This window comes from Hoplias malabaricus, chromosome 1 (genome assembly GCF_029633855.1).
Source record: "Hoplias malabaricus isolate fHopMal1 chromosome 1, fHopMal1.hap1, whole genome shotgun sequence".
NCBI lineage: Eukaryota > Metazoa > Chordata > Actinopteri > Characiformes > Erythrinidae > Hoplias > Hoplias malabaricus.
The window spans coordinates 79,264,604-79,290,171 of record NC_089800.1 but is presented as its reverse complement, the minus strand read 5'-3'; the positions used below and the strand labels follow the sequence as shown (position 1 = coordinate 79,290,171).

General features: G+C 42.4%; 2 protein-coding genes across 11 annotated transcripts in view; both read left to right on the top strand.

The window, feature by feature from the left end:
• The window catches only part of dnmt3ab (DNA (cytosine-5-)-methyltransferase 3 alpha b), a 51,732-nt gene extending 43,332 nt beyond the window's left edge, over positions 1–8,400 (top strand). For 5 of the 7 annotated variants that reach the window (XM_066674370.1, XM_066674353.1, XM_066674388.1 and 2 more), the window contains 8 exons: positions 355–439; positions 1,042–1,187; positions 1,496–1,586; positions 1,983–2,131; positions 2,874–2,959; positions 3,143–3,212; positions 3,662–3,780; positions 5,026–8,400. In XM_066674370.1, the coding sequence (XP_066530467.1) occupies positions 355–439; positions 1,042–1,187; positions 1,496–1,586; positions 1,983–2,131; positions 2,874–2,959; positions 3,143–3,212; positions 3,662–3,780; positions 5,026–5,167 (888 nt within the window). In that variant the 3' untranslated portion in view covers positions 5,168–8,400. Of the gene's footprint in view, positions 1–354; positions 440–1,041; positions 1,188–1,495; positions 1,587–1,982; positions 2,132–2,873; positions 3,019–3,142; positions 3,218–3,661; positions 3,781–5,025 lie in introns of those variants that run through there. The other 2 variants (XM_066674360.1, XM_066674380.1) reach the window with 2 other exon arrangements.
• Positions 8,401–9,064: 664 nt separating this feature from the next.
• Positions 9,065–24,841, top strand: dpysl5a (dihydropyrimidinase like 5a). Of its 4 annotated transcripts, none has more exons than XM_066674300.1 (13): positions 9,065–9,140; positions 10,951–11,223; positions 14,924–15,082; positions 15,880–16,059; positions 17,000–17,068; positions 17,169–17,213; positions 18,240–18,315; positions 18,776–18,932; positions 19,808–19,949; positions 20,561–20,703; positions 21,330–21,537; positions 21,650–21,818; positions 22,544–24,841. In XM_066674300.1, the coding sequence occupies exons 2-13, from the start codon at positions 10,963–10,965 to the stop codon at positions 22,627–22,629; spliced, it is 1,695 nt and encodes a 564-aa protein (XP_066530397.1). In that variant the 5' UTR covers positions 9,065–9,140; positions 10,951–10,962; the 3' UTR covers positions 22,630–24,841. The 4 variants fall into 4 exon arrangements, with proteins under 4 accessions (XP_066530397.1, XP_066530423.1, XP_066530415.1 ...); XM_066674326.1 differs by having other exon boundaries at positions 21,650–21,868; XM_066674318.1 differs by lacking the exon at positions 9,065–9,140 and adding an exon at positions 10,329–10,375.
• The last annotated feature ends 727 nt before the right edge of the window (positions 24,842–25,568 follow it).

The window sequence follows — 25,568 nt, the reverse complement described above, 5'->3', positions numbered from 1 at the left end:
GTGGGCAAGCCTAAACAATGTACCTTCTCAGCAAACAAGAACCTCTACAAACAGGATTAACATGTGGCGGCTACCACCCCTGAGGTTAGGGGTGGCCCCTTTAGTGTTTAATGGTTAACATTTTATGATCCACCTGTGCTATCTACCTACAAAGGACCCTTTAATGACATCTGATGCATTTTACAATGTCACAAATGTATGGCAAAGAAACCAACTGACCGCTTCTTCATTGCACTGACAATGGAGCCTTGTGTCTGAATGGCATGGCTCTAATTTCATTCAGTGTATATGCTCAGACAGGTGCCTTTTATTTACAGATCTCTCTGTCTCTCTCTCTGTCTGTGTTTTCCTCAGGAACCCCCAAAGCTTTACCCTCCAGTTTTAGCAGAGAAGAGAAAGCCCATTCGTGTCCTGTCGCTCTTTGACGGCATTGCCACAGGTCAGAAGAATCCCCACCCTCTCGTTTTCATGCTCTCAGCAGAAAATGGCTCTACAGCACGGATCACGTTACGGGCGTTCTGGCTTTTTGAGCACAGTGTGAAAGGGATAAAGATGTTGCTCACTGACAGGACAGTTGAGGTTCAGGTTTTATTACAGTCCTCCAAAGGATCGTGTTCAGGTTTAAGAGACAGTGTATGTCTCTAAGACACAATGGGGTTGTAGTAGATTGATGGCATACTGTATATGACTTGTCCTGAAAGTTCATGTACAGGACGTGTACGTACAATTGAACATCACCTAAAGTGGAATGTATGGGATTTCAGTGGCTGAGGTGTAAGCTGTAAGTAACTTCTTTAGACAATTTACAGATGGTGATTTCAGTGTTAGCAGTCCTGAGTCTACAATATGGCCATTTTATATTGTTTTCAAAATGACCATCAAACGAACCACATGCGTTCTTAGTTCTGGTAAACAGTGGTAAACAATGGACGAGTGGAAAAGGTAGTGGGAAGAAATGACTTGTTTGGGAACTCCATAATTACGTTGGAGAATAAGAGTTTGGGATTGTGTGTGTGTGTGTGTGTGTGTGTGTGTGTACAGGACTGCTGGTGCTGAAGGAGCTGGGCATTCAGGTGGAGCGCTACGTGGCCTCAGAGGTGTGTGAGGATTCCATCACTGTGGGTATTGTGCGACACCAGGGACGCATCATGTATGTTGGCGACGTAAGGAACGTCACACACAAACACGTGAGTAAAGTTTAATATTAATGTCTGAACTGAATGAACAGCTCTGTAAGTATTCTTTTTTATTTATTTATTACACAATTCTTTATAGTCAATTTAAGAGTTGTAGCAGAGGTGTTGACCTATGATTGGCTGCCACCTGGCGAAACCTGCTTCTCATTTGCATAATGCTACAGGTGTGAGTGTCTGGGTGAATTTGAGGCACTGTCAACAGGGGTGTGTGTGTGTGTGTGTGTGTGGAAAATGTATGAATGAAATAATTGTATAATTTATTTTATCTCACTCTCCCTCCCTCTCTCTTTTCTGCACAGATAATAGAGTGGGGGCCTTTTGATCTTGTCATTGGTGGAAGCCCTTGTAACGATCTGTCCATAGTCAACCCAGCACGGAAAGGTCTCTTTGGTAAAATGTGGTTGCATGCAGAACCGCATGCAGTGTTATTTTCTCTTATTAATTATTCATTTCTAAAGACTTGGTGCTGGTTTGGCATGTTGATATTATTATTTTTTATGATTTATGGTTATATTTTAAATGTTGCATTTTATATGTTATCAGCACCTTGAACTGTGATTATACACAGGATAAGATGTAAAATATCCCACTCATTTACTGCTTCACATAGGGACCACCCCACTCTCTTTCTACCTGCAGCCACAACATTCCTGTGACCATCCATCTTTGGCCGTTTAAATCCTAACCCAAACCAAGGGCTTGCTGTGGCTGTTTGAGATTTAAATGTAATAACACTGCATTATTTTATGGTTTGTCTGAATATCTCCTCCTCACTTTTTCACTCAGAGGGCACAGGTCGGCTGTTCTTTGAGTTTTATCGGCTTCTACATGAAGCTCGTCCTAAGGAAGGAGACGAGAGGCCATTCTTCTGGCTCTTTGAGAACGTGGTGGCCATGGGCGTCAGTGACAAGAGGGACATCTCTCGCTTTTTAGAGGTGTGTTTCCTTGCTCCTCATATGTGCAGCAGCAGAGGTGGGTGATTTCTGTGGGTTGTTCTCACGTTCTGTCACAAACTACATGCTTGGTTTTGTTTGTATGAGGCGCATGGTCACAGTGACCTACAGACTAATGGTTTTTGCTGCCACCAAGTGGTAGACTAATGAACCTACCAGGGAGTCCTGGCTCCAGATCAATGAAAGTTATGTCATGTTTATGAAGGGAGAATAGAAATGCTTCTGTAGATTATAGTAGATCATATCCATACCAAGGACTTCTTATACATGAAGGAGCTTTATGAACAAGGGCTGTGGTCTTAGAGATGGAAGGATTGCAATTTTACTGTCCGTTATTATAGTGTTATAGCGTATGACTGGCCGATTATGATTTTGTTTCTTGCTGACGGTTGTAATTCTTACGTCAGTGTAAGAGTGTGTATTAGATTACAGGACAGACCTTTTCACCGATCTCCAAATATAAATAAACCGTAATTTTTTTACTTATATAAATTAAAACAAGTGTACCATGTACTCCATGTTCTTCCACGGCCTACTTTCACTTGCACTGGTGTGTATGGCTGTGCCACTGTCGCCCTCGTGTGGTGTACATGTGTATTTCTACATTGTGTCCAGTGTTTTTTGTGATTTTTATACCAATATATGAAAAGGCAGACATGGTTCCAGTTTAATGATATTTCTGAGGCTCATTAACAGTTGACATGCGCTTCATTCTTCCTAACAGTGCAACCCTGTGATGATAGACGCCAAGGAAGTGTCAGCTGCACATCGAGCCCGCTACTTCTGGGGTAACCTTCCTGGCATGAACAGGTTGGTTTGAGAACGATGAGGGAGGCAACTCAAACCTTTCCCTCCGTTCGTCCCGCATGGTACCTTACCATATTCCATTAATTCCCTTCACTAGACCAGAGTGCATCTATCTCGCTGTGTGTGTCTCTCTCTTGCGCCGTTTCTCTTCATTTATGGCTCTGTTGTGTTTTCTCTTTTTTGTAGACCTCTGACCGCCATGAACACTGACAGACTGGATCTTCAAAACTGTCTGGAACATGGCAGGACCGCGAAGGTAGAACTCACAGATGCACTAGGGCTGGACTGTAAATTAATAGCGATATAAAACGTTTCAATAACAATGACACATTTTAGTAAATCAATATACATTATTTACAACTCTGTCACAAATCTGTCATATGACGGTCATTACAGGTCATCAGTTCAGCATTTAATTTAAAATTTAGTTTAAAAATATTAATATTTACAAGCCACTAGGTTTATGTTTGAGGGTGATGTCATGTTTCTTACTTGTTCTTGGCAGTTTTTCTGTGGATATTTTTATTGTTTAAATTGATACGGGAAATATATCGTATCCCCCAAAATTAAGAAATATATTGTGATATAAATTTTTTGCTGTATCGTCCAGCCCTAACATACACTAATAATGATTAATTTCAGTGTGGTTGTGAAATAGCTACAGAATATTATCAAGGCTGCAGTGAACACGCATTTGTTTTCCAGTTTGACAAAGTGAGGACCATCACCACTCGGTCGAATTCCATAAAGCAGGGCAAAGACCAGCACTTCCCTGTTTACATGAATGACAAAGAGGACATCCTGTGGTGCACTGAGATGGAGAGGTATGAGACAGTGCTTCACACAGAGCCTCACCACATTAATGTACACTTCACATGTTTTAACAACACCAAACTATACCTGCTGTGAATTTCAGGAATGTGTTTGTGTCACGTGCTGCACGTATGATCCCTTTTTAAGAGTCTTCAGCTCCGTAAGAGAAATGTGACCTGAGCCTAAGATGCGGATACATATCCGATACACGGCCAGAAATTCATGTGAATTTACATCAATCCAGCTTCACGGTCCACATAATTTCACAGAAAGCTGGACACCAGGAGCGAGGAATACATTCTGTTCAAAGCTGTTCTGTTTTAAATTGAAAGAGTTAGGGAATGAATACAGATTGTTAAGAATATTTTTGTTTTAAATTTAAAAAACACTGGGAATGTACAGCACGGTGGTGCAGCAGGTAGTGTCTCTGTCACAGCTCCAGGGTCCTGGATTATGGGTTTGAGTCCCGCTCCAGGTGACTGTCTGTGAGGAGTATGGTGTGTTCTCCCTGTGTCTGCGTGGGTTTCCTCCGGGTGACTGTCTGTGAGGAGTGTGGTGTGTTCTCCCTGTGTCTGCGTGGGTTTCCTCAAGGTGACTGTCTGTGAGGAGTGTGGTGTGTTCTCCCTGTGTCTGCGTGGGTTTCCTCCGGGTGACTGTCTGTGAGAAGTGTGGTGTGTTCTCCCTGTATCTGCGAGGGTTTCCTCCGGGTGACTGTCTGTGAGGAGTGTGGTGTGTTCTCCCTGTGTCTGCGTGGGTTTCCTCCGGGTGACTGTCTGTGAGGAGTGTGGTGTGTTCTCCCTGTGTCTGCGTGGGTTTCCTCCGGGTGACTGTCTATGAGGAGTGTGGTGTGTGTTCTCCCTGTGTCTGCGAGGGTTTCCTCTGGGTGACTGTCTATGAGGAGTGTGGTGTGTTCTCCCTGTGTCTGCGTGGGTAATCTTTAGGGTGACTGTCTGTGAGGAGTGTGGTGTGTTCTCCCCGTGTCTGCGTGGGTTTGCTGGTTGGTAGGTGGATTGGCGACTCAAAAGTGTCCGTAGGTGTGAGTGAGTGTGTGTCGCCCCGTGAAGGACTGGCGCCCCCTCCAGGGTGTGTTCCTGCCTTTGAGCATGGGTGCTCATGTTTAGTACAGAATGTCTGACACACCCACACCACTAGGAGTCAGTATAACGGCTGTATGGCATAACGTGAGGAAGAATCACTGCATAAAATGACTAGTTTCTGATTTACTCATGCTCCTCTCTCTGTTTTCTGCCCTCCAGGGTCTTTGGCTTCCCTGTCCACTACACAGACGTGTCCAACATGAGCCGGCTGGCCAGACAGAGGCTGCTGGGCCGCTCGTGGAGCGTCCCGGTCATCCGCCACTTGTTTGCACCACTCAAAGAGTACTTCGCCTGCGTGTGAAGCCCAGCGCATTGAGGAGAAAAGAAACCCAAACTGATGTTTGAAATAAGAGCCTTGTATATTATTTACAGCATAAACAACAAAGTAGGTATTTCATGGTGTTTCTTTTTGTTTTTGAAATATATTTTAATCTTTTTTTTTATTCTATTTAATTGTTTTTATTTTATTTTTTTTCTTTTGTTTAATTCATTTGACTGTTTTAGCAGTGTTATCCAGAAACTGAACTGGTTTATATGTGCAAACTATACTTGAGACGGGGCCTCCGATCCAGGCACTGAGAGACAAACGAAGAGAGCGCTAATGATGGAAACAGTAGATGATTTATTATCACCGGCACAAGTTACGGAAGTTACGGTTTAACTTTGAGTAACCAGGCTGGGTTTTTGGGCCGTTACGTCGCTCGCTGTTTTCCTCTTCTCCGGTCACTGAGCCTTGGCGGGGGAAAAAATACAAAACAAAAAAAAAACCTTACAAACAAAAGGTGTCTTTCTCTTCGGTGTCAGGGGAGCTCTGTCTTAAATAATCCAAAACACTACATCACAAATACCTCTTTGTTTACAGTTTCTATACACTAACTGAAGGTAATAAAAGGTACTACTGTAATAGGTGACAATATGGTGCTTCAAGGTGGTGAAAAACATTGCAACTCATGTGGTGCTACTACTTCAAAACCGGAAGGGGTCATCCTTTAGACCGCTAGCCAGGTTAAATTAAAAAAAAAAAAAAAAAATAGTAAAAACAAAATAAAATTGATGCTACACTTTAAACGAGGACTCGTCAAAGCCAGGTATGCCACATCTCATTTTGTATTTTTTACAGTCTTTTATACAATACTTTACTGGTGCTCTATTCCAAGTCCTCAGCCTTGCAGTCACTGAGGTGTGTTCCCTGCATCTGTACACACACACATACACACACACACACACACACACACACACACACACACTCATGCACAGATTCTGCTGGCCTGCCACATGGGCCGTGATGTTTTTTTTGTCATCCATACCTTGAAATCATCGGCTGTGCTGAGCTACTTTTTCCTAGCGTCACACAGGCCAGAATCATTACTGTACAACTCTCAGCGTGCGCAGGGTCGCAGGGCGGGCAGTGTCGGGTTTGCTCTTGACCTACTGAACCCTCCCCCCACCCCTCTCCCCCCCCACCCTCTATTGCGCCCCTCGCAGGCTATCCTCAGTCAGGTGCAAAACTATAAAAAAAAAAAATAGTAAATAAAAGGTGCGGCTTCACAATGTTCTTCTACCTTTTTATAGCGGATTTTTGTGCTGTGTTACCAACGATATCAAGCACTTTTATATATGTATTCTTTTTATTTCAGTTGATATTTTTGAATATTTCTTCTTGACTCTTGTGAATTGTTTTGTTTTTATTTTTTATGTTCTATGATGTGAAACTCTCTTTACCATTATATGAGGTAATCCTTTTTTTCTGTACAGTAGGGCTGTGCCAATAGATGTGAAAAGAATGGGTTTGTAGGATAGGGGGTAGTTCACCTGTCGTGCTGGGGGTGAAACGGGGCTAAATTAAAACGCCACCCTCGTCTACTACAGTGGTGCTTTGTCATAATCCACGTTAAGTACTGTCTGCTCCCAGTGTCGTGCGTATATGAGCCTAACAGTGAGTATCTTTGCTAGATCTGCCATTTGACGGATGCTTCTATGGTGTGCGTTGTCATTAGCGACCTCTAGTCTCTCCCTATGATTTCTGCAGTTGTTTGGATCACGTCAAAGCATGCGGCCGATTCAAAGAGCGTATACCCTTTCAGAGGTAACCCGAAGCTGTGTTTGCGAGGCTAAAACCTGTACTGAAAAAATAAAGCATACTCGTAAATCGTAAAAGGTAGAGCCTGTATTACTGCGGCTTTTGGAAACGTGTGACGTGGTTTAGAGTTCTAGTAAAAATCTGTGTGCATTTAAATGATTGTAGTACAGATTTGGCTGTCGGCAGCCTTCTCACGAGACGGTCGACGGAAGCAAATTAGATTTCCTTCCTTTATTTAAGGCATTGCACTGCATACATACCTTAATCTTGCTTATCGTTCACCTGGAACTCCTTCTTTACATTCAAACGATATCAATGCCCATATTTTTTGTACATTTTGTACATAGAATATGTCTGTTGCTGTTTTTGACTGTTTTAAAATGACCTATAAGTTGTACAAATATAATTCTTTGCTAATATATATCACGGAATGAAAAGAAAAAAATTCTCCGATTGCAAAGAGAGGGGTAATTGATGAAAATTCTGACGTTGAAAATTGACATAAGCTATAGAGCAGTGGGGCGGGAGGACTGCTGGTCTTTTGTGTTTCATATTTATGCGTCATGTGTCGAACACGGAAAGCAAAAAGACTGAGTTTGCCAAGTGATTTTAACAGTAGATGGACACTTCCATCTTTACTGCACAGCCCTACATACACCGAGTCTGTTTTTAATTTGCATTTGATTCTTTTCTAAGTACTAAACAGGGGATTGTAGGTGTTTCCTAAGGTGCTAAACATTTTATCTAATTGAGAAAAAGAAAAAGAACTATATTATTTGGAAGAGAAATAAACCTTGTCTTGACAATGACTGTTTTTATGTTCCTTGTAGTATTGGAAAAAGCACTATTATTTTACTCTCTCATATAAATATATTAACAAAGGCATTTTAACTTTGTACTTGAAAAAAATGATAATGATGAAAAGATTCTTATATTGTTTTAGAATAGACCTTGCTGTAGTTGGTGCTTATCTGTGGGAAAATCATGTACTCATATTGGGAAGTAAGTTAAAAAAAAAAGAATTGTAATAACTTTTGCTGTTAACATGTACTTGCTTAATATCCAGGCAGCGTTGCTTTCAAGTCCTACATTCCATGCCATATATCCAGCCCTCCATCTTTTGTTTGGTTTCTTCTTCTCTTTGTTTTAGATCAGTTTGATTTTATATGTATTTTGTTTATTTTGTTGTTATTTTTTTGGCTGCTGTGGCCGATATGCTCGCTCTCGTAAACAGGTTCTCTACATCTCTCAGTGACACTGTTGATTTTGTGTGACCTCTTCTGTGTCATAACTCTTTTCAAGCCTTCTCTCCTTTCGAGATCAGCTCATACAGCAGATGTAGCAGTCATTTTCCACCTCTCCTCCCTCTCTCTTTTGTTATGTGCCCAGAACGAAGAAAAAAAGGCTCCTTATGTACTTGTGCTGGAGAACACTTGAATAAATGTATTGTTTTTTTGTGCAAAAAAAAGTGGCTGCAGTTATTTCTCACCTGTTTTCACTGCTCTGTCTGATATGTTTTTTAGGCTTACTTTTAAGTGCCTGGGTGGGTGAGTAAAATTGTTCATAGGTGTGGGTGTGTATTTTTTGGCTGGTGGACTATTCTCGGTCCAGCAGTGACACTGAGGGCTTTAAACATTTCAGCAGCACTGATGAACACATACACAAGTCATAGGCTCCCTATGGTGGTGGTGAGGGTGTCCCGAGCATTGAAAAACAGGGTTAAAGAGGACTGACAACATATGCAGAGCAACAGGCCTACCGTCTGTAACTACACTGTATGGTCAGTGGAGCTAAATAAATGAGGTCACTGTGGTACAGGTGTCTGTATTTGGAGGAAGCTTGGTTTTAATTGATCTGTTCTCGTTTTGTATTAGTGGAGCGGTTTACACGCTCCGTTAACGTGTAACGTAAAACCCTACTCCTGACTCCCCCTCTAAATCCGCACAATGGTACGCGCCGAGGGCGCCCGATCTGAGCCCACCCTCATCGCGCTCTGATTGGTCACTGCTTTGTCAATCACGGCGTTCCTGCACGCTGATTGGTCCGTTCGCTCCCTGTGGATGCTGTGACGGACCGTGAGGTTTACTGAGCTGAGCATCTGCCTTTGCGAGAGCCTGCGGGTGTCAGCCAGCGTTACAGACACACAGCACCGAAACCCGGGCGAAACACGGCCGTTTGGGACTCAACGAAGGAGGTAAGCGTGTGTGCGTTCGGTAGAGTTTATATCTGTGATATTTATTTGCTTTTAGAACATAATATTTAAGGATGTAGGAGTCCATGGCATGAGCCTATAAATTATAATCTGCCATCATGCTGTGTCCTGGTTCTGAGACACTTCACATTGCTCGATGCCTTCGTCTCGAATTTGCATGGTCTCTTTTTGGTCCTGTGCCTATTCCCAAAAACCAGAGTGATCCACAGTTGGAGTCAAATCAGCTCTAAACAGAATTGACGAGGGCTTGGTCGATACATGTCCGCTGTAATCTGACCTCACAGACGGATAAATGTTAAATCAGGCGTGTAATCCTGCTGGCATATCTTGCATCTTGTAAAGTGGGCAGAAATGGTCGCTGTGTGTCCTATGAGCATCAAGCCTGCCTCCATTAGTCAAAGGGCTTGGTCGCCCCTTTGTGTGTCTGTGCTCTGTATCATCCAAAAGGGATGGACCCTCCATCTCCATTCTTCCTTCAGCTCCATGTCATATGCAGTTCCTCTTCCCTCCATCTCTGTGCTGTCTGGCGTGCTGAGCTCTTCTGCCACGTCAAAGGATCATTCTGAATGGAGAAGGAATGTAAATGTTTACAGCATCTAAACTGAGACGGAACGTGGAGTAACATCAGCTGGATGTGAAACATGGCCCATGATCTCAGCCTCCACCCTCACACCCTCACACAAGACTATATCCCCTCTTTATTGTGCTGCCAAATCTTAAACCAGTGCCCCTGATGTGTCCATGAGGTTTATACTCCTCTGTCTGCTTTGCATATAACGTGCTAAATTCAGTAAAATGGGTCATGGCAGAATCAGCTCACATGAGCCATGATGGGGAACAAATGCGTGACTAATTTGTCTTTAGGCCCTCGCAGAGAAGCAGGATGTAAGTGTATGTGAAGCATATGCAGTGTAACACTGCTGGCTTTCTTAATATAGTACCCCTGTACTTCTGTCTGAGGATGGCTGCGGACACACCCATCTTCACCCGCTCCCTTGGCAACCACCCCCCTTCTCCGCTTCCCCTCCCAATCAGGGGCTCTGTAACAGGAGGGGGTGCCGTCATGCTGTGAATTTGCCGCACCCACTTGCCATGGCTGTGGCATGCTCCGTGCTCACACTACAGGGATCTGGAACACCAAGGGGTGGCCTCCGTCCCGTTTTCCCTGCTCCTAGCACACCTGCGTCCCTCTGCACACGACGCCCTGCGCAATCTGGGTCAGAACCGCCCCTGACTCGCAGCATCATGATTTCTTTATAAGGGCTGACGCTGCTGTTCGCTCCGGCCGGATGATATAACTCGCTTGATCTGGTGCCCAGGGGTAGCACACTCCGCAACATGGAGAGTTAAGCCACAGATGTGCTCACCGAACACATACATGTGGCGTTGGTTTGCTGCAGGGCTTCGTCAGAGTGAGGCTGAGCAGTAATTAGAGACAAATTATTAGTGCCGAGCGTGGAGGCGCAGAGCTGAAGTCCGTTCCCCCACCCCTCCGATATTCCACACTGTGATTATGTCCCGTGGTCTGATGTTTGGAGGCTCGCTTCTGTCAAAAGTGGCCTGTAGATCTTAAAAATCCTTCACTCTTTGGAGTGATGTTCATCCAGTGGATTCCTCAAATCTGGGAATTGCCTTCCAAGCCCATGATTACAGAGCTGGGCGGACCACATGTGGAAAAACTGAGTTTTCACTGGTGTGCTATGAGCGGAGGTTGGGAGAGCTTTCGGAGAGGGACCTTAGCTGGTAGTTGCTCATCTCCTGTCTCCTCTCTCTCTCTGTTTCTGTCTCCTAGGTCGAAAGAATCATGTCTTCTGGATCTTCGATGGTGCGCATCCTCATAAAAGGGGGCAAAGTGGTGAACGATGACTACACCCAGGAGGCCGACGTGTACATCGAGAATGGCATCATCCAGCAGGTGGGAAAGGAACTGATGATCCCAGGCGGTGCCAAGGTGATTGACGCTACGGGAAAGCTGGTGCTGCCCGGAGGCATTGACACCAGCGTCCACCTGCAGGAGACGTTCATGAACGCCACCACTGCTGACGACTTCTACAGCGGCACCAAGGTACAGTGAATGCTAACTGTGTATCTTTAGGATTGAGATCAGAACCAGAAGCTGGACCTTGTAGGGTGAGCTTAGGCTTAGAATGTGTTGTTGTTGTCTGTTAAATTTAAGGGAAATCTGAGATATTTCGTAAGTTTAAATGAGTTAATTATCTACAGAGCATCTACCGTGTAGCATCAAAATAAACTGCACTGGTGTGTGAACTGTGGGCTGATATCCAACATTGTTCATGTAGATATTGGCATTAATAAATAAATATAGAAACTTTAAAACATAGAGATTGAAACTGAAATAAAACCACTACATTTTCGGTGTGCTTTGGAATACAGGCAGTTAACAAATCAAATATTAGTCTGAAATATCAGGCAGATCTAAACCGATCTGATTAAAACATTTGGTAGAAGTTTTCCATTTGTGCCTGATGACATTCAACAGGCTGTTTCTGCAGTTTAATCAGATGCTCTCTATTAATGATGATGTCCTCTGTTGCTGTCGTTGCTTGTATTTAATGGTTGTAAATAGGGGTGGGCGATATGTCCCTAAAATAATATCACGATATTTCAGGGTATTTTGGTGATAACGATATTCTTGGCGATATAAAAAAAAACAATGAAAATAATTGTATTAATTTCAAGAACACACTATTGCAACAAAGTAAACGTTATATTAATATTAATTATTTTAAATATCTTATATTATAATTTATAAATAGTACAAATCTAACAATTTCTAATATTAAGAAGAAACAACAAATGTGTAAACATCTGCTTAGATTGAAGATTCTGACATTGTATTAAAAACATTTAGAATATTTAAGTTTTGTCCAAACCTCCTCCACGCGACTGAAGTCGTGTTTTTAATGCAGAGCAAAATTCCACAGAAACGTCCCTGTTTCTGTGCCTAAATGACTCACATAATGAATGTACACCATGTTACATGTAACTGCATGATGTCGTTACGTAAACAAGTGAGAATATAACGATAATCACGAAACTTTTGAGATGTTATTGCACACAATACGATACTGCACAGCCCTAACTGTACAGATCTTACTCTCACAAATTCAACATGTTTTAGATTTAATTTCATCTCACAAATAAATTTTCTCTTCATTTGGATCAAGAAACAAACAGAAGAGCAATAAAAGGCATATTATATTCTTTTATTATATTATTATTACTGTGTTAATGAATGTAACAGTAAGTGCCTGGAAGGTGTAAGTGTATCACAGCACCAGAAGTTGACATCAAAGTGTTGTATGTTTGATATTTATTTCAGAAATGATACTTTGTTACAGCTTTACTTACATGTGACATTCAGAAGGAAAGTATATTTAAGGATCAGAAATTGAACGAATGGTTACGCTGCACTTTGGGCAGCTGCGATCTTTCTGGCGGAAATATTTAAATACAAGGTGTGGAAGAACATCTTGTAATGTGGGTTGTGCTGCGTTAGATTTTTCTGAGTGAATTTATCTGATGTTTATGAGTGTGTTCATGTTGAAGGAGTGTTTAAAGACAACTGGATCAGAACTCGGAGATGGAAATGTCTATTAAGTACGTTCTCTGTATGGAGTTTTATTTTAATTTTTCATGCATCAAAGAAGGGGCGACACAGTGGCGCAGCCGGTAGTTGAGTCATAGGACCTGCAGGTTGTGGGTTCGATTCCCGCTCTGGGTGACTGTCTGTGAGGAGTGTGGTGTGTTCTCCCTGTGTCCGTGTGGGTTTCCTCCAGGTGCTCCGGTTTCCTCCCACAGTCCAAAAACACACGTTGGTAGGTGGATTGGCGACTCAAAAGTGTCCGTAGGTGTGTGTGTGTTTGTGTGTTGCCCTGTGAAGGACTGGCGCCCCCTCCAGGGTGTATTCCTGCCTGGGACTTTATTTCCAAATAAATCTACTTTCGCTCGTCGCTCCCCGCCTCACTGTCTTGTTCAGTTGGGAACTCGTTTCACTCCATGTTCAGCGCTGTCTCTCTCCTTCCACTCACTTAATTTCAGCACTGTACGGACCAGCACTGTGAGTTACGCCACAATTGATGTTACTCGGGTAGCCAGGTCCTCAAGCTGGAACTTCTTTCTGAGGCTGTGTGTGTGTAATTAATATGTGAAGGCTTAAAACATACATCAAATCTCTCACCAAATCCACCCTTATTTTACAGAGTGACTTGCCACACCACTTTTTCAGTGTTAACATATCACTGCATCTTTAAAGAAACACTAAGTAAGTTTTTGTTGTTTTATTATTGCCTGGGCTCCCCCTACAGGTGCAAAGTGTAATTCACTTTACAGCACTGTCCTGCAATCAAGGGGGAGGGAGTGGGGGGTTGTTTCCTATCATCCTCCAAAATTAACATAGTGCCGTTTCTGCAGTGCTGAGCCCAGATTAACAAAGACAGAGCCACCACAATGATTTTTGCAGCTTTTTTTAAAGGTAAACATACTATATATTTTCCTTTAAATTCAGTCATTTTAATTAAAATACTCCAATTATTGAGTGCATTGATTCGTTTACCCTTTTTGTGGACACACTGCGCAACACTAGCACAGCCTGCTCTCCACTTGTTTCTGTGTGAAATCTGATCCAGATGTCTTGGTGGAGCTGTATCTTTGGAATCAGGACAGAGTCTGGAGTAGTAATGATAGATTGATTTTTGTTTCTGGCCTGTACAGCTGTGGAGCCCCACCATCTGCTGGGTTCTTTTCAGTGAGCTGTTATTACGGCAGTAAGGCCACACTGTCCATTCTTCACCTGCTGTGATTATAAATCACAGGCTTAAACTCAGGAATGCATGAAATCTACAGTGATTGATCCGCGAATGTGCTTCGGCCTGGAGCCTGCACTCTTTGCCCGATGCGAAGGATTAAAAATTATTTTTGTCTGTGTGAGGCGCTATTTATAACGGCGTGTTTGTTCTATTTTAAAACGAAAGCCACAGTTGCAGTGGCACACCTCTCCATCTCCTCCAGGCACTGCGTACGCTTTGAAATGGTTGAGGAACAGGGACGTGGATGCGGTAGCAGGCTGCCCTGTCCAAACTAATCCCATGGCTCACTTAGCCTACACTGAGGCTTTCTCAGAGAACCTCAGGGTATGATTCATTGGCAGACACCACACACACACACAAACACACATACACACTCAGTCTGAGAGCACTGTAGGGTTTTGAAATGACAAATGAATCAGTTGTTATCTAAACAGCGCTTGTTAGCCACTGGGGACACAAGTGGTATTCACTGCCCCCCGAACCCCACCCCCTCCCCACATTACTGCCATGAGTCTAGCCAAGCACACAGAGAAATGCAGATCAGATGCTGTTGCCATAGACACGGAGGGGAGCTGCTGTAAAGACTGCTGCAAAAGCTTTTCACTTGCACCATTGTCCCGCAAGACAATGGCGCACAATTCCACGCCTCTTTCCGCGGACACTGTTCCGTTCCACTGTGCCAGCTCAAGGACTGAAGTAGGCTGTGTAATTATGTAAACATAAATGTATGTCATCTTTCATGCAAGAGCAGCTGACTGTACTGCCACTGTTTACTGTGTACAACTACAGTCAGGAGAAGCTACTGTACACTGTGCTGTTACATTAAAGAATATATTACCCACATTTTTAAACATCAAACCAGATCTTACAAGATGGGGCAATAAAACCCCCTGTGTTATTCAGGTTCCATGTTGACGTGTTTGCTTTAATCCCCAGGCTGCTCTGGCCGGAGGAACCACCATGGTGATAGGCCATGTGCTGCCGGAGAAGAACGAGTCTTTGCTGGACGCCTATGAGAAATGCCGAGCTCACGCTGATGCCAAGGCCTGCTGTGACTATGCTCTTCATGTTGCTGTCACCTGGTGGGGTCCAAAGGTACATGCTCCCTCTTACTTTAGGCTTTTACTCATGGGTGTGGAGCTTTCAGTTTGTAAAGCCATTCCTATATGCTGTTAATTTAATTTGTAGGAAATGTGATTTAAAAAAGCATGTAATTCCTTGGTTTTGAAAAAATAAGAAGAAATAAACATCTAATGGATGTTCATTTCGGGTTCTGGGTTGTGGTGGGTCCAGAGTCTTTAGGCACAGGGCAGGACCACACCCTGGAGAGGACACAGTACAAATAAACCAGTGAATATTAATATACTATATTAATAAACACAGTACTGTGCTTCTTTTAGATTGTGATATATAAACACAGTAGTACAGAAAGATCCAAAATCATTGGCTGATGCACACACACACACACACAGCTTGAAGCCCCCAGCCACAACATGACCACGATGGACGCCCGTGGTCACCAGTACACTTAATTTGGTGGGTTGTGATGCAGCAGAACATGTTCTTAGCGTGGTGCATAGCCAAATATACTGTAGAGGTGTCTATTTGAGGCTAAAGACCGTACGAGGCCTGAAGCCTTAACCGATTGAACTAAACCTGTTTACATCTCGAGATGTCTGTGCTATCCTGCAGTTCACATATTTCTTTTTAAAGCGTGTTTGTTTCTGGAGTTGGCAGTACTGGCAGCCATATACCAGCTGTAGTCTAAACACCTGTCTGAGCAGTGTCTATTATGGTGTTTGTGATGTGGCAATTGCGGTGGTGTGTTTCTTTTTGGAACCAATATTGTGGCACCCCATACACCAGCTATGCCTTTTGTGTCCTCATGGCAGGTGAGGGCTCAGATGGAGACGCTGGTGAGAGAAAAAGGAGTGAACTCCTTCCAGATGTCCATGGCTTATAAGGACGTGTACATGCTGAGGGACAGCGAGCTCTTCCAGGCCCTGCAGAACTGTAAGGACATCGGAGCCATAGCCCGCGTGCATGCTGAGAACGGGGAGCTGGTCTCAGAGGTTGGGGCTGATCTTTACTCTCTCTGTAGGGCTGGACACAGCACTGGGTTGTGGTCGTAGAGCTACACACTGCCTTTACAGCGGTCATGATTACTAAATAGAAAATAAACTACAAAATGAAATCAAATACACCATTCCCAAATCATTTACCAGTGGTTCGATGACAGTTAAAATCATGGTAATGTTAATGTTAATGTCCTCACCTGTTTTTTTTTTCCACTTTACTCCAGATGTTCTATTAGCAGTAATTATGTGATTTTCTTCTTCTATGGAACTAATTGACTATAGCAAATCATAAGGTACCTCATGTTGCATGCTTATGAATTCAGACTGAGTAAGGGCTAAAAAAACGCTAGAGATTAGTAGATGCAGCACAAAATGAGGAAACACAGGAGGGAAAATATCCAGAATCTGCAGGGAATCCACTGAAGCTGTCATAGTTTTTTTCTGGAAAGAAAGAGGAAAAAATAGAAGGGAAATTAAATATATGTATTTGAAATATTTATCCCCAGATATATACAACAACAACAGAAACACTATTGATAGCTATTTAAAGGCTTCCTAGTGGACCTTTTTTCCAAACAACAATCCTTTAAAAGGCTATGCATAGTTTGTTTTTCAGTGTGATATTGTGAATAATCGATAGGTTGCTCAATTACTTAATATATAACGACAGTCATTGCGAATGTAAAATACCTGCGTCATTTTTTAACAAAATTATCGACCACAGTGGAGACAGAGGCTACTCAAGGTGCTCACAGCCCACATTAAATGTTTATGATTTAGTGCAGTACACTGTAATAACAGTTAATAAACCATAAATCAGTCAGCTGTACTATAGAGTTAAAGTATTTTTCCAGCATTATTCCTTTGATTTGATTTGATTCATTTAATTGTTGAGAAACTAAGAAATTATGCTCTTTATCTGCCTCCATCCAAGGGTGCCAAAGAGGCGCTGGATCTGGGCATCAGTGGACCAGAGGGCATCGAGATCAGCAGGCCTGAGGAGGTAATTGATAATTGATGCATTGAGGCGTCTGCTGATTATTAGGTTACAGTAGAGACATTCCTGCATTCCTCTCTGACTGGGGGTAATTTTCCGTTCACAGCTGGAGGCCGAGGCTGTCCACCGAGCCATCACCATTGCCAACAGAGTGAGTAGTGTGCAGTTCTCACACACACACATATGTAATAGTTTGGAAACTGTTGGTTTAAGACTTCCCAACGCACCCGGCAATTGGCTTTGTACTAAGACTCTGTTCTGGGACTGAGTTTAATCACATGTTTCGAATGCCTTGCTTTGAAAGAGGTTATTTCAGAGGGGTCCACCTTCTTTTTGTCTTGTGAACCAGGGACACAACAAATTTAAGGTGACTCAAAACTCTATACCAGTTTTACTAAGGGTTCAGCTTTAGACTTCCTCTTATTCCTGGAACACGACATGAACGTAAGGAAGATTACTAGATGGTTTACTCGAAGACTTATCTGGCGATTGGCTGCTGATGTTTGGTTGTAGGAACATGTTAGTGTTGTCATGTCAAATAGCTTTATTGTCATTTGAACCATATACAGTGTGTACAGTACACAATGAAGCAGAATGTCATTCCTCGAGGTAGAAAAATGACATAACATGACTGACCTACACCAAACTGTAAATAGAGAATGCTAATACAGTATGTACATTATGTCATTTTTAAACATGCTGTTCTAGTTAAAACACCTTCATGCTGTTTATAATAAATGATAGAAAACAGTAGATGGGATTAAATGTCTGTGGGTTCCTGAGGTAATTTCTACTTTTACAAAAGTTCCTCTGTGATTTTATTTCCATCAGGATTGGTGACTCCTTCCTCCTCCGACAAGTTACAACATAAATCGCGTACTGTTTTCACGCTCGTCTGATGATTTTAGCCCTGTCTTGATACAATTCTCTATGATTTTTCAGGCGGAAACTGCCACGTTTATTGGTCCTAGCGCTCATGTCCACTGGGGACACTTCTGAATTTCCTAATAGTTTTTTTTCCTAAAAAAAAAAAGTGCCATTATCTCAGTTTTAAGACTTGGAACGTGATAGGGTCTCAGCTGTTTATGTTATATTAATGAGTTGTAGTTTTTTTTGTTTACGAGAGTGGGTATTCCCTTTGAGGAAGATGACAACAGTGTTATGTTCCCCCATTTAGGCCCACTGCCCCATCTACCTGGTGAGTGTGTCCAGCATGTCAGCAGGTGATGTTTTGGCCTCAGCAAAGATGCAGGGTAAGACCATTACATCTTTCACATACAGCTTTTTTATTTATAGTTATTATTGACATTTTTCTTTACTACTTCTTTAGTACATGCATGCCTAATTAATAGTGTAGTTATGAATTAATAATGCAATGACGAGTAATAAATTATTTTATAGGAATTAATGACATTTCCATTTAGTCTTCAGTTTAATTGAATTTACGGAATAATAAATTACCTTCTGCTTCTGAAAACAAACATGGCATTAAAGGAACATAATATTTTTACGTTAAAATTACAGCTTCAGAGTTACTGTGATGTTCCACTGAGCTGTAACAGGGAGAATAGAGCCTCTGTTGTTGCTACTCTGGGCTCAGCACTACAGAAATAGCAATTTGTAGCTTTTGTTTTGGCAAGTGTCTGATCCAAACATACCTAGACACTGACTGCATTAGCTGCAGTATATAATGCTTTACTGGTGTTTATGCAGGTAAAGTGGTGCACGGGGAGACGAGCACTGCCCACGCGGTTATAAACGGACTTCAGTACTACCACCAGGACTGGGCTCATGCTGCTGCTTACGTCACCGTCCCCCCACTGAGGCTGGACCCCAACACACCAAACTTCCTGCTCAGTCTACTGGGAAAGTAGGTTCTGTTGTGTATATACACCAGTCAGCCATAAACCTATGACCACCTCCTTGTTTCTATACTCAATGTCCAGTCTATTGGCTTCACTGACCACACAGGAGCACTGTGTAGTTCTAGCATTACAGACTGTGGTCCGTCTGTTGCTCTGCATACCTTGTTTGCTCATTTCACCCTGTTCAACAGTGGTCAGGAGGACCACTGTTGTTACTTGGGTGGTGGATCATTCTCAGCGCTGGAGTGGTGGTGGTGTGTTAGTGTGTGTTGCATTGGTACGAGTGGATCAGACACGGCAGTGCTACTGGAGTTTTGAAAAACATGGATGTTTTTGGTTTTCTCATTCCAGCAGTGACACTCGCACCAGCACAACACACACTAACACACCACCAGCACCTCATTGTTACGGCAGTGCTGAGAATGATCCATCACCCAAATAAAAGGCTACCTGCTCTGTGGTGGTCCTGACAATTGAATAACAGAAAAAAAGTGAAAGGGGGCGAACAAAGTATGCAGAGCAACAGGCAAATGACTGTTTAAATTATGGCTAAATATTAAGTACATTTCTAATTTCATCTTCAGTTTCCAACTTATCAACTTCGGTGACCATACAGGTGCACAGTTCACCCTGTCTCAGGGTGAGAGGGGGATAAAAAAGTATGCAGAGCAACGGGTGGACTACAGTCTGTAATTGTAGATCCACAAAATGCTCTTCTATGGTCTGTGCAGGTGAGAGGATGGGGAGTGAGTGTAGAAACATTAAGGTGGTCATAATGTTGTGGCTGATCGGTGTGTATTCCATAGGGAATGACTTATGTAGCTGTGTATCACAGAGAAAGCTTGACTCCTAACCATCACATCTCTGTCTGCTTCTGCAGTGACACTCTGAACGTGGTGACATCGGACCACCGGCCGTTCACCACCAAGCAGAAGGCCATGGGTAAAGACGACTTCACTAAAATCCCTCACGGAGTGCCCGGGGTGCAGGACCGCATGAGTGTCATCTGGGAGAAAGGAGTGGTATGTTTCATAGCTCATTTGCAGCATAGTGAGCTTTTAAACTACAAATTATTTGTAATGGTGTGGCACAGTGGTACTGCAGTGTTGCTGCCACACAGCCATAGGGTCTCGGGGTCCTGGGTGGCATCCTCTCCTTGGGTCACATGTTTTCCCTGTGTGTGTGTGTGGGTTTCCTTCCTTTCTTTGGGCTGAATATCACACATTTCTTTGTGATTTTTCCTGACTAATATTTGTTTAACTGCACAACCCCCGGGGGGGGGGTTACATTTTACCCAGTGTTAGTTTGTGCATTATCTCCCTTATACAGGCCTGTTACAGTTGAAGGCCTGTTATCAGAGACATGGCATGTATCAGCCCTGTCCACTCATATCTGGATATATCTTTTTTTAATTTTTAAGCTTTTGTGGGTGTTTTTAAAAAAATCTTTGTCCACACCAACAGCATTATGAAGAGCATGTTTTACCCGTAAACACCTATGGATGGGGCCTCAGAATCTGTACCCAGTGACCTTCAGCCTCTCAGCTTTCATCACTGAGAACCTAAGACATAAAGCACCTGCTGGAATAGACCACTAGAGCTTATGAAGTTCTCTCTGTCTTTTTCCTCATCAGGTTGGAGGGAAGATGGATGAAAACCGGTTTGTTGCTGTAACAAGCTCCAACGCTGCAAAGATCTACAACCTGTACCCCAGGAAAGGCAGGGTCATCCCTGGAGCTGATGCTGATGTTGTTGTCTGGGACCCTGATGCAACCAGGTAACAAGACATTGTTTGGCTCTTTTCCACTGCGTGGAACCTACACAGCTCGACTCGATTCAGCATGGCTCTTTTGCTTTTCCACTGGCCAAATCTGGTCCTGGAACTGGGTAAGTTTTCAGTCCTGAACCAAACTCACAGCAGCAGCTCGTAACTTTACCTCGAGGTGATTTGAAGAGGTTTAAACGCTCCTTGGGCCGATGGCTTACGAAACTTTCCAGTGAAAGCTGAACTTACAACAAGTAACTGATCTGTGGAAACTGGGGGCGGAGCCGTGTTCTGTCCAAAAATCAAAAACAACACACGATACACGATGAGTAAACAGCGCCTAAATTCGACGACGCCGTTGTTGTGGTTTTCAAAGCTAGTGATGCCTGTTAAAGACGAGGTTTTGTGACGTCACTGGCTTCATTTTGTGTGGGAGCCCTGCCAGTGGAAAAGCGACAAGCGAGCCGAGCCGTGTCGAGTCGAATCGTAAGGAGCCGGACCCATGCGGTGGAAAAGTGTGGTTTGAATTGAACTGCACTAGTATGATTCCTCCTATTAAAGTCTGTCGTGTTAAGAGAATGGAAAAACGGTTATAAAAATCATGGCTGTTTTCATGTACGTAACTCTCATTGCTGTAGGACCATTTCTGTGACCACACAGTGGCAGGGGGGAGATGTGAACCTGTATGAGGGCCTGCGCTGCCATGGTGTGCCTTTGGTCACCATCAGTCGTGGCCGTGTGGTATTTGAGAATGGCATCTTCACCTGTGCTGAGGGATCTGGAAAGTTCTACCCACTGCGAACCTTCCCGGACTATCTCTACAAGAAGATGGTGCAGCGAGAGAAGGTATTGCCAAGGACCATTGTAACACAGCACTTTGAAACTCAAACTTACTGAAGAACTGGACTCTAAACAGAAGACTAACATGGTGGACTTGTGTGTTTTCCTTGTCTTTTAGTGCCAGGCTCTGAAGGGAGTGGACCGTGCCCCTTACACCGGGGATGTAGCTGCAGTGCAAAACTCTGGGAAGAAGGAAACAGCTCCGATAGTCGGAGACCTGAACCCTCGGCCCTGCACCCGCCATGGAGGAATGAGAGATCTGCACGAGTCCAGCTTCAGCTTATCTGGTACCTCAACCAGGGTTAACGCTGGCACTTACTAGGGATGTCCTGATCCGGTTTGTTGACTTCTGATTCTGATAAGAGTCCTTCAGTATTTGATACCTGCTTTATCCTCATTATCCTAATCTTATATTTGTAGTTAACAAAGCTCCACGTTGCACACGTCAAGTATTTGAAAGAAGCAAAAACATAGGTGGAGGGAATGCTGTAAGCTGCTAAAAAAAGAACAAATATAGTTTTTAGAACGAATACAGTGTAATTAACATTCTATTTCTAAATTGAAATAGGCAGCTCATTTATCTCAGATTTGAATAAGCCATTAGCTGTGGTTGTAGGTACTAGCTGCACTTAAATCTTCATGCAGCTAATTTAACTGTGTGTTTTGATCAACAACAAAAAGCTACTAAAGTCAAGGCGGAAAAATTCCCCACATATACATGCATTACTTTGTGTTTTAAGTTCTTAAAAAACACTGGTTTGGACCTAAAACGCTGCCTCATGAATTTATCGATGCCTTCATTTCATTAGCAGTGGCATTTTAATACATTCTTTCTCATTTACATTGAAGGACAGTAGTAGTAACTAGCTGTAGTAACTATCACCACTTATCGACTGGAAGGGGACATCCGTAGCTTTTACCAGTTATTAGCTCGTTATTAGCAATAATAATTCGTTAGGCATGTTATCCGAAGCTACACGGCATGCAATTTACAGAACTTTCCTTCTGACAGGTGCCCAGATTGATGACAACCTCCCAAAGAGAGCGTCCCAGCGGATTTTGGCTCCTCCTGGTGGTAGATCCAGTGGCATATGGTAACATCAGCAGCTGCTATTGTTGGATCCACTGAACGACTAAAACACGAAACGAAACACATAAATATTGTTTGACTTCACATCCGACCAAAACGATTTAACCCTGTTCACTTGCTGTGAGTGTAACTAAAAACCAGAGTGTTGTTAATGGTGCGAGCAGGAAAGGCACTGTAGAAGCTGAAGGAAAATGGGAAAACAAGGTATCAGTGTGTTTATAGAACGTGTGTGGACAGTTTGTGGGAGACGTGATTACTGATGCATTATTTTTTTTTAGTTGGTTAATCTGGTCTGAGTGTCTTATGATTCAATAAAGTGTGTTAGTGGTGCAAGTAACTTAAGCTATCTCTGGATCCTGTCTAATTTATCACTACATTGATAACACTGCACTGTGATATGCAACAGTTAAATGATTTTTAAAATAATACAAATAATTTGGACTCTTGGCAGTAAATTTTATATTAACGTGGCTAGAGGATGTGTAACAATGTATAATTATTTAACCACATTTTTTAAATTGTCCAGGCACATTTTTCTGTGTTTACCTCAGTGTTTTATCTCTGGAATTGCACTTATGTACAGTACTACCCTGCCTTTCCATTTGTTAAACTGTAGTTTTCGGAAGTGATGACGCTCCTCGGCTAAATGTTAAGTTGCAGCCTCAGTATTGCTTTTGTATTTTACGTTTTAGTGAAAATGTTTTATTACTATTATTATAATGATTTTAATTATTATTCACCTGACTGTCGGCCTGTGGAAAATTCCAAGACTTTAACCCCTTTCCAGTGTCCTGAGCGGTGGCCAAATCTGCCGTGTCATCTTCTGTTTTCTGTAAACAACATGACGAGTCGCTGCTGTTGTGTGTGCGTTTGATCTGTAACGATCACATGTTAATTCTGTTCTCAGAACACAGGAACAGGAATTTGTCTAGGAATGAGCATAACGACTGCGTTTATCAACACAACGGCTGTCATTTCTGACCCTCCAAATAAGCTCTCGTGTTCACTCAGAAACAAACACCGCGTCCTCAACAGAGTAGAAAACCTTGTGCATCATTTCTGCTATAGTAGGAGACATGAAGCGCACAGAGAGCTCTCATTTTACTCTGATCTTGATCTTGAACTTTTGATATTGAACGGCAGATTTGTTTTACCACCTGCCAGTGGATTGACCACTATGGAACAGTGGAAAGTGGGTACAGTGATCAAATCTAGCTTTTGCCAGTTTAGCCAGAATTGGTGTATCATCATTTAGTTCTATTGTTGATGGTTTGGCATGTTGTTTTATTTTCACACTACATGATGAGTGGCAGCGACGGTGTGTCCCTGTGCGGTGGAGTTGTATTGTGTCACTGTTTGAAAACTGTTATCGATAGCTGATCATTCTTACATTTGTTAAGGGTGTTTACCGACAAGCAGCACAGCCGTGTACCTCCCATAAATGTGAATGAACATGACTGCCATGTTTACAGTGTCACATATCACTTTGATTTTTTTATTTTTATTATATTTTTTTCGTATGTGTGTGTGCATTTTACTGCATCTTGAAAAGTGAAACTACCTGGGATTGCCTAATGCCTGACCAAGCTCACGATTCCACTGATTATGCCAATTTATTACAGCCTGTGCATTCACTTCAGCACTTCATTTAGTCCTATTTTCAAGAAAGGTTAGAACGTAGTTGAAGGACTTAGCTTTTTAATGGCGCTCCATCAGATGCTCTATTGTCAGCTCTTTCCTGAAGAGATAGGACTCAATAATTTACTTGTTTAAGTAACACTGTGTCTAACTGAGCACAGTTCACGTTTCTAATACATTTTGTAAACCATATGTAATCTTTCCCTGTAATAATTTACAATGGCCAAATAGCTCACAAATGTACTGAAGTGGTAGATTAAAAAGACATTCACTGCAATATATGTCTTCTACTGGTTCTTCTTCCACATGCCTCTGTTCTGTAGTTTAGCTCAAAGCACTGGGACATCCCACTGTAGAGATTATGTGACTCATAGTAAGAGTTAGAACTACAAACTTCCACACTTCAGCTAAAACTATAGGACATTTTAAAATGGTGCTGACTATTTATGTATGTGTTGCTGTTCTTGGTTTCTTTTGGATTCCATTATGTTTTTCAGCGTTCATTTTTTAATATGATGTATGTATGCACTATTACTGTATGTATGTTATGTTCCTCTCATGAGTACAAATAAACCCTGTCCAACCTGGCACATGGTAGATTATGATCATACAATGTTACGCATATACCACGATGTAAATGAATGAAACATACCTCCCACACACATTTAAAAATTATTCCTTAAAGACAATGATTCTATTTGCAACCACGTGTTTTCTATGGAGCAAAACCATTTTTGATACCATCTAGAACCAGCTTCAAAATGGTGGTGTTGTATAGGATGCATTCTCCAAATCTGAAGAACCAATTCACCATGCAAACGGTTCTATACAGTTAGTGGTTCTTAAAGGAACCATTGAATTTATTGAGGAACCCTTAAAATACCCTCTTTTGAAGAATGAATGTGTGCAATGTTTTTTGTAGACTGTAGAATATATACGCGTGACTATAAAGCTATAGGCTGTAAATTAGTATGTAATACTCAGCTTTTACATCACCTTTAACCAACTACTGCCTTGTAAACTAACAAATGGTGACCCACACCTGTTGTTCTGAAACACAGTGTAATATGTTCACTGGCAAAGACACATGACTGTTTAAACCAATCTTAAGTACATGCTGATCTGCCATAAAATCAGAACGACCTTGTTTCTACACTCATTTTTGCAATTCATCAGCTACAGTGGCCCTTTTGGTGAGAGGAGGCTAACAAAGTATGCAGAGCAACAGGTGGACTAAACTCTGTAATTGTAGAACAACAAAGTGCTCCCGTATGGTCAGTGGAGCTGATAAAATGTACAATTAATGTAG

Coding starts and splice junctions, on each gene's coding strand:
- dpysl5a (XM_066674300.1), top strand. CDS start 10,963: ATGTCTTCTGGATCTTCGATGGTGCGCATCCTCATAAAAGGGGGCAAA. Junction 18,316..18,775: donor GGCCTCAGCAAAGATGCAGG/GTAAGACCATTA, acceptor GTGTTTATGCAG/GTAAAGTGGTGCACGGGGAG. Junction 21,819..22,543: donor GTCCAGCTTCAGCTTATCTG/GTACCTCAACCA, acceptor TCCTTCTGACAG/GTGCCCAGATTGATGACAAC.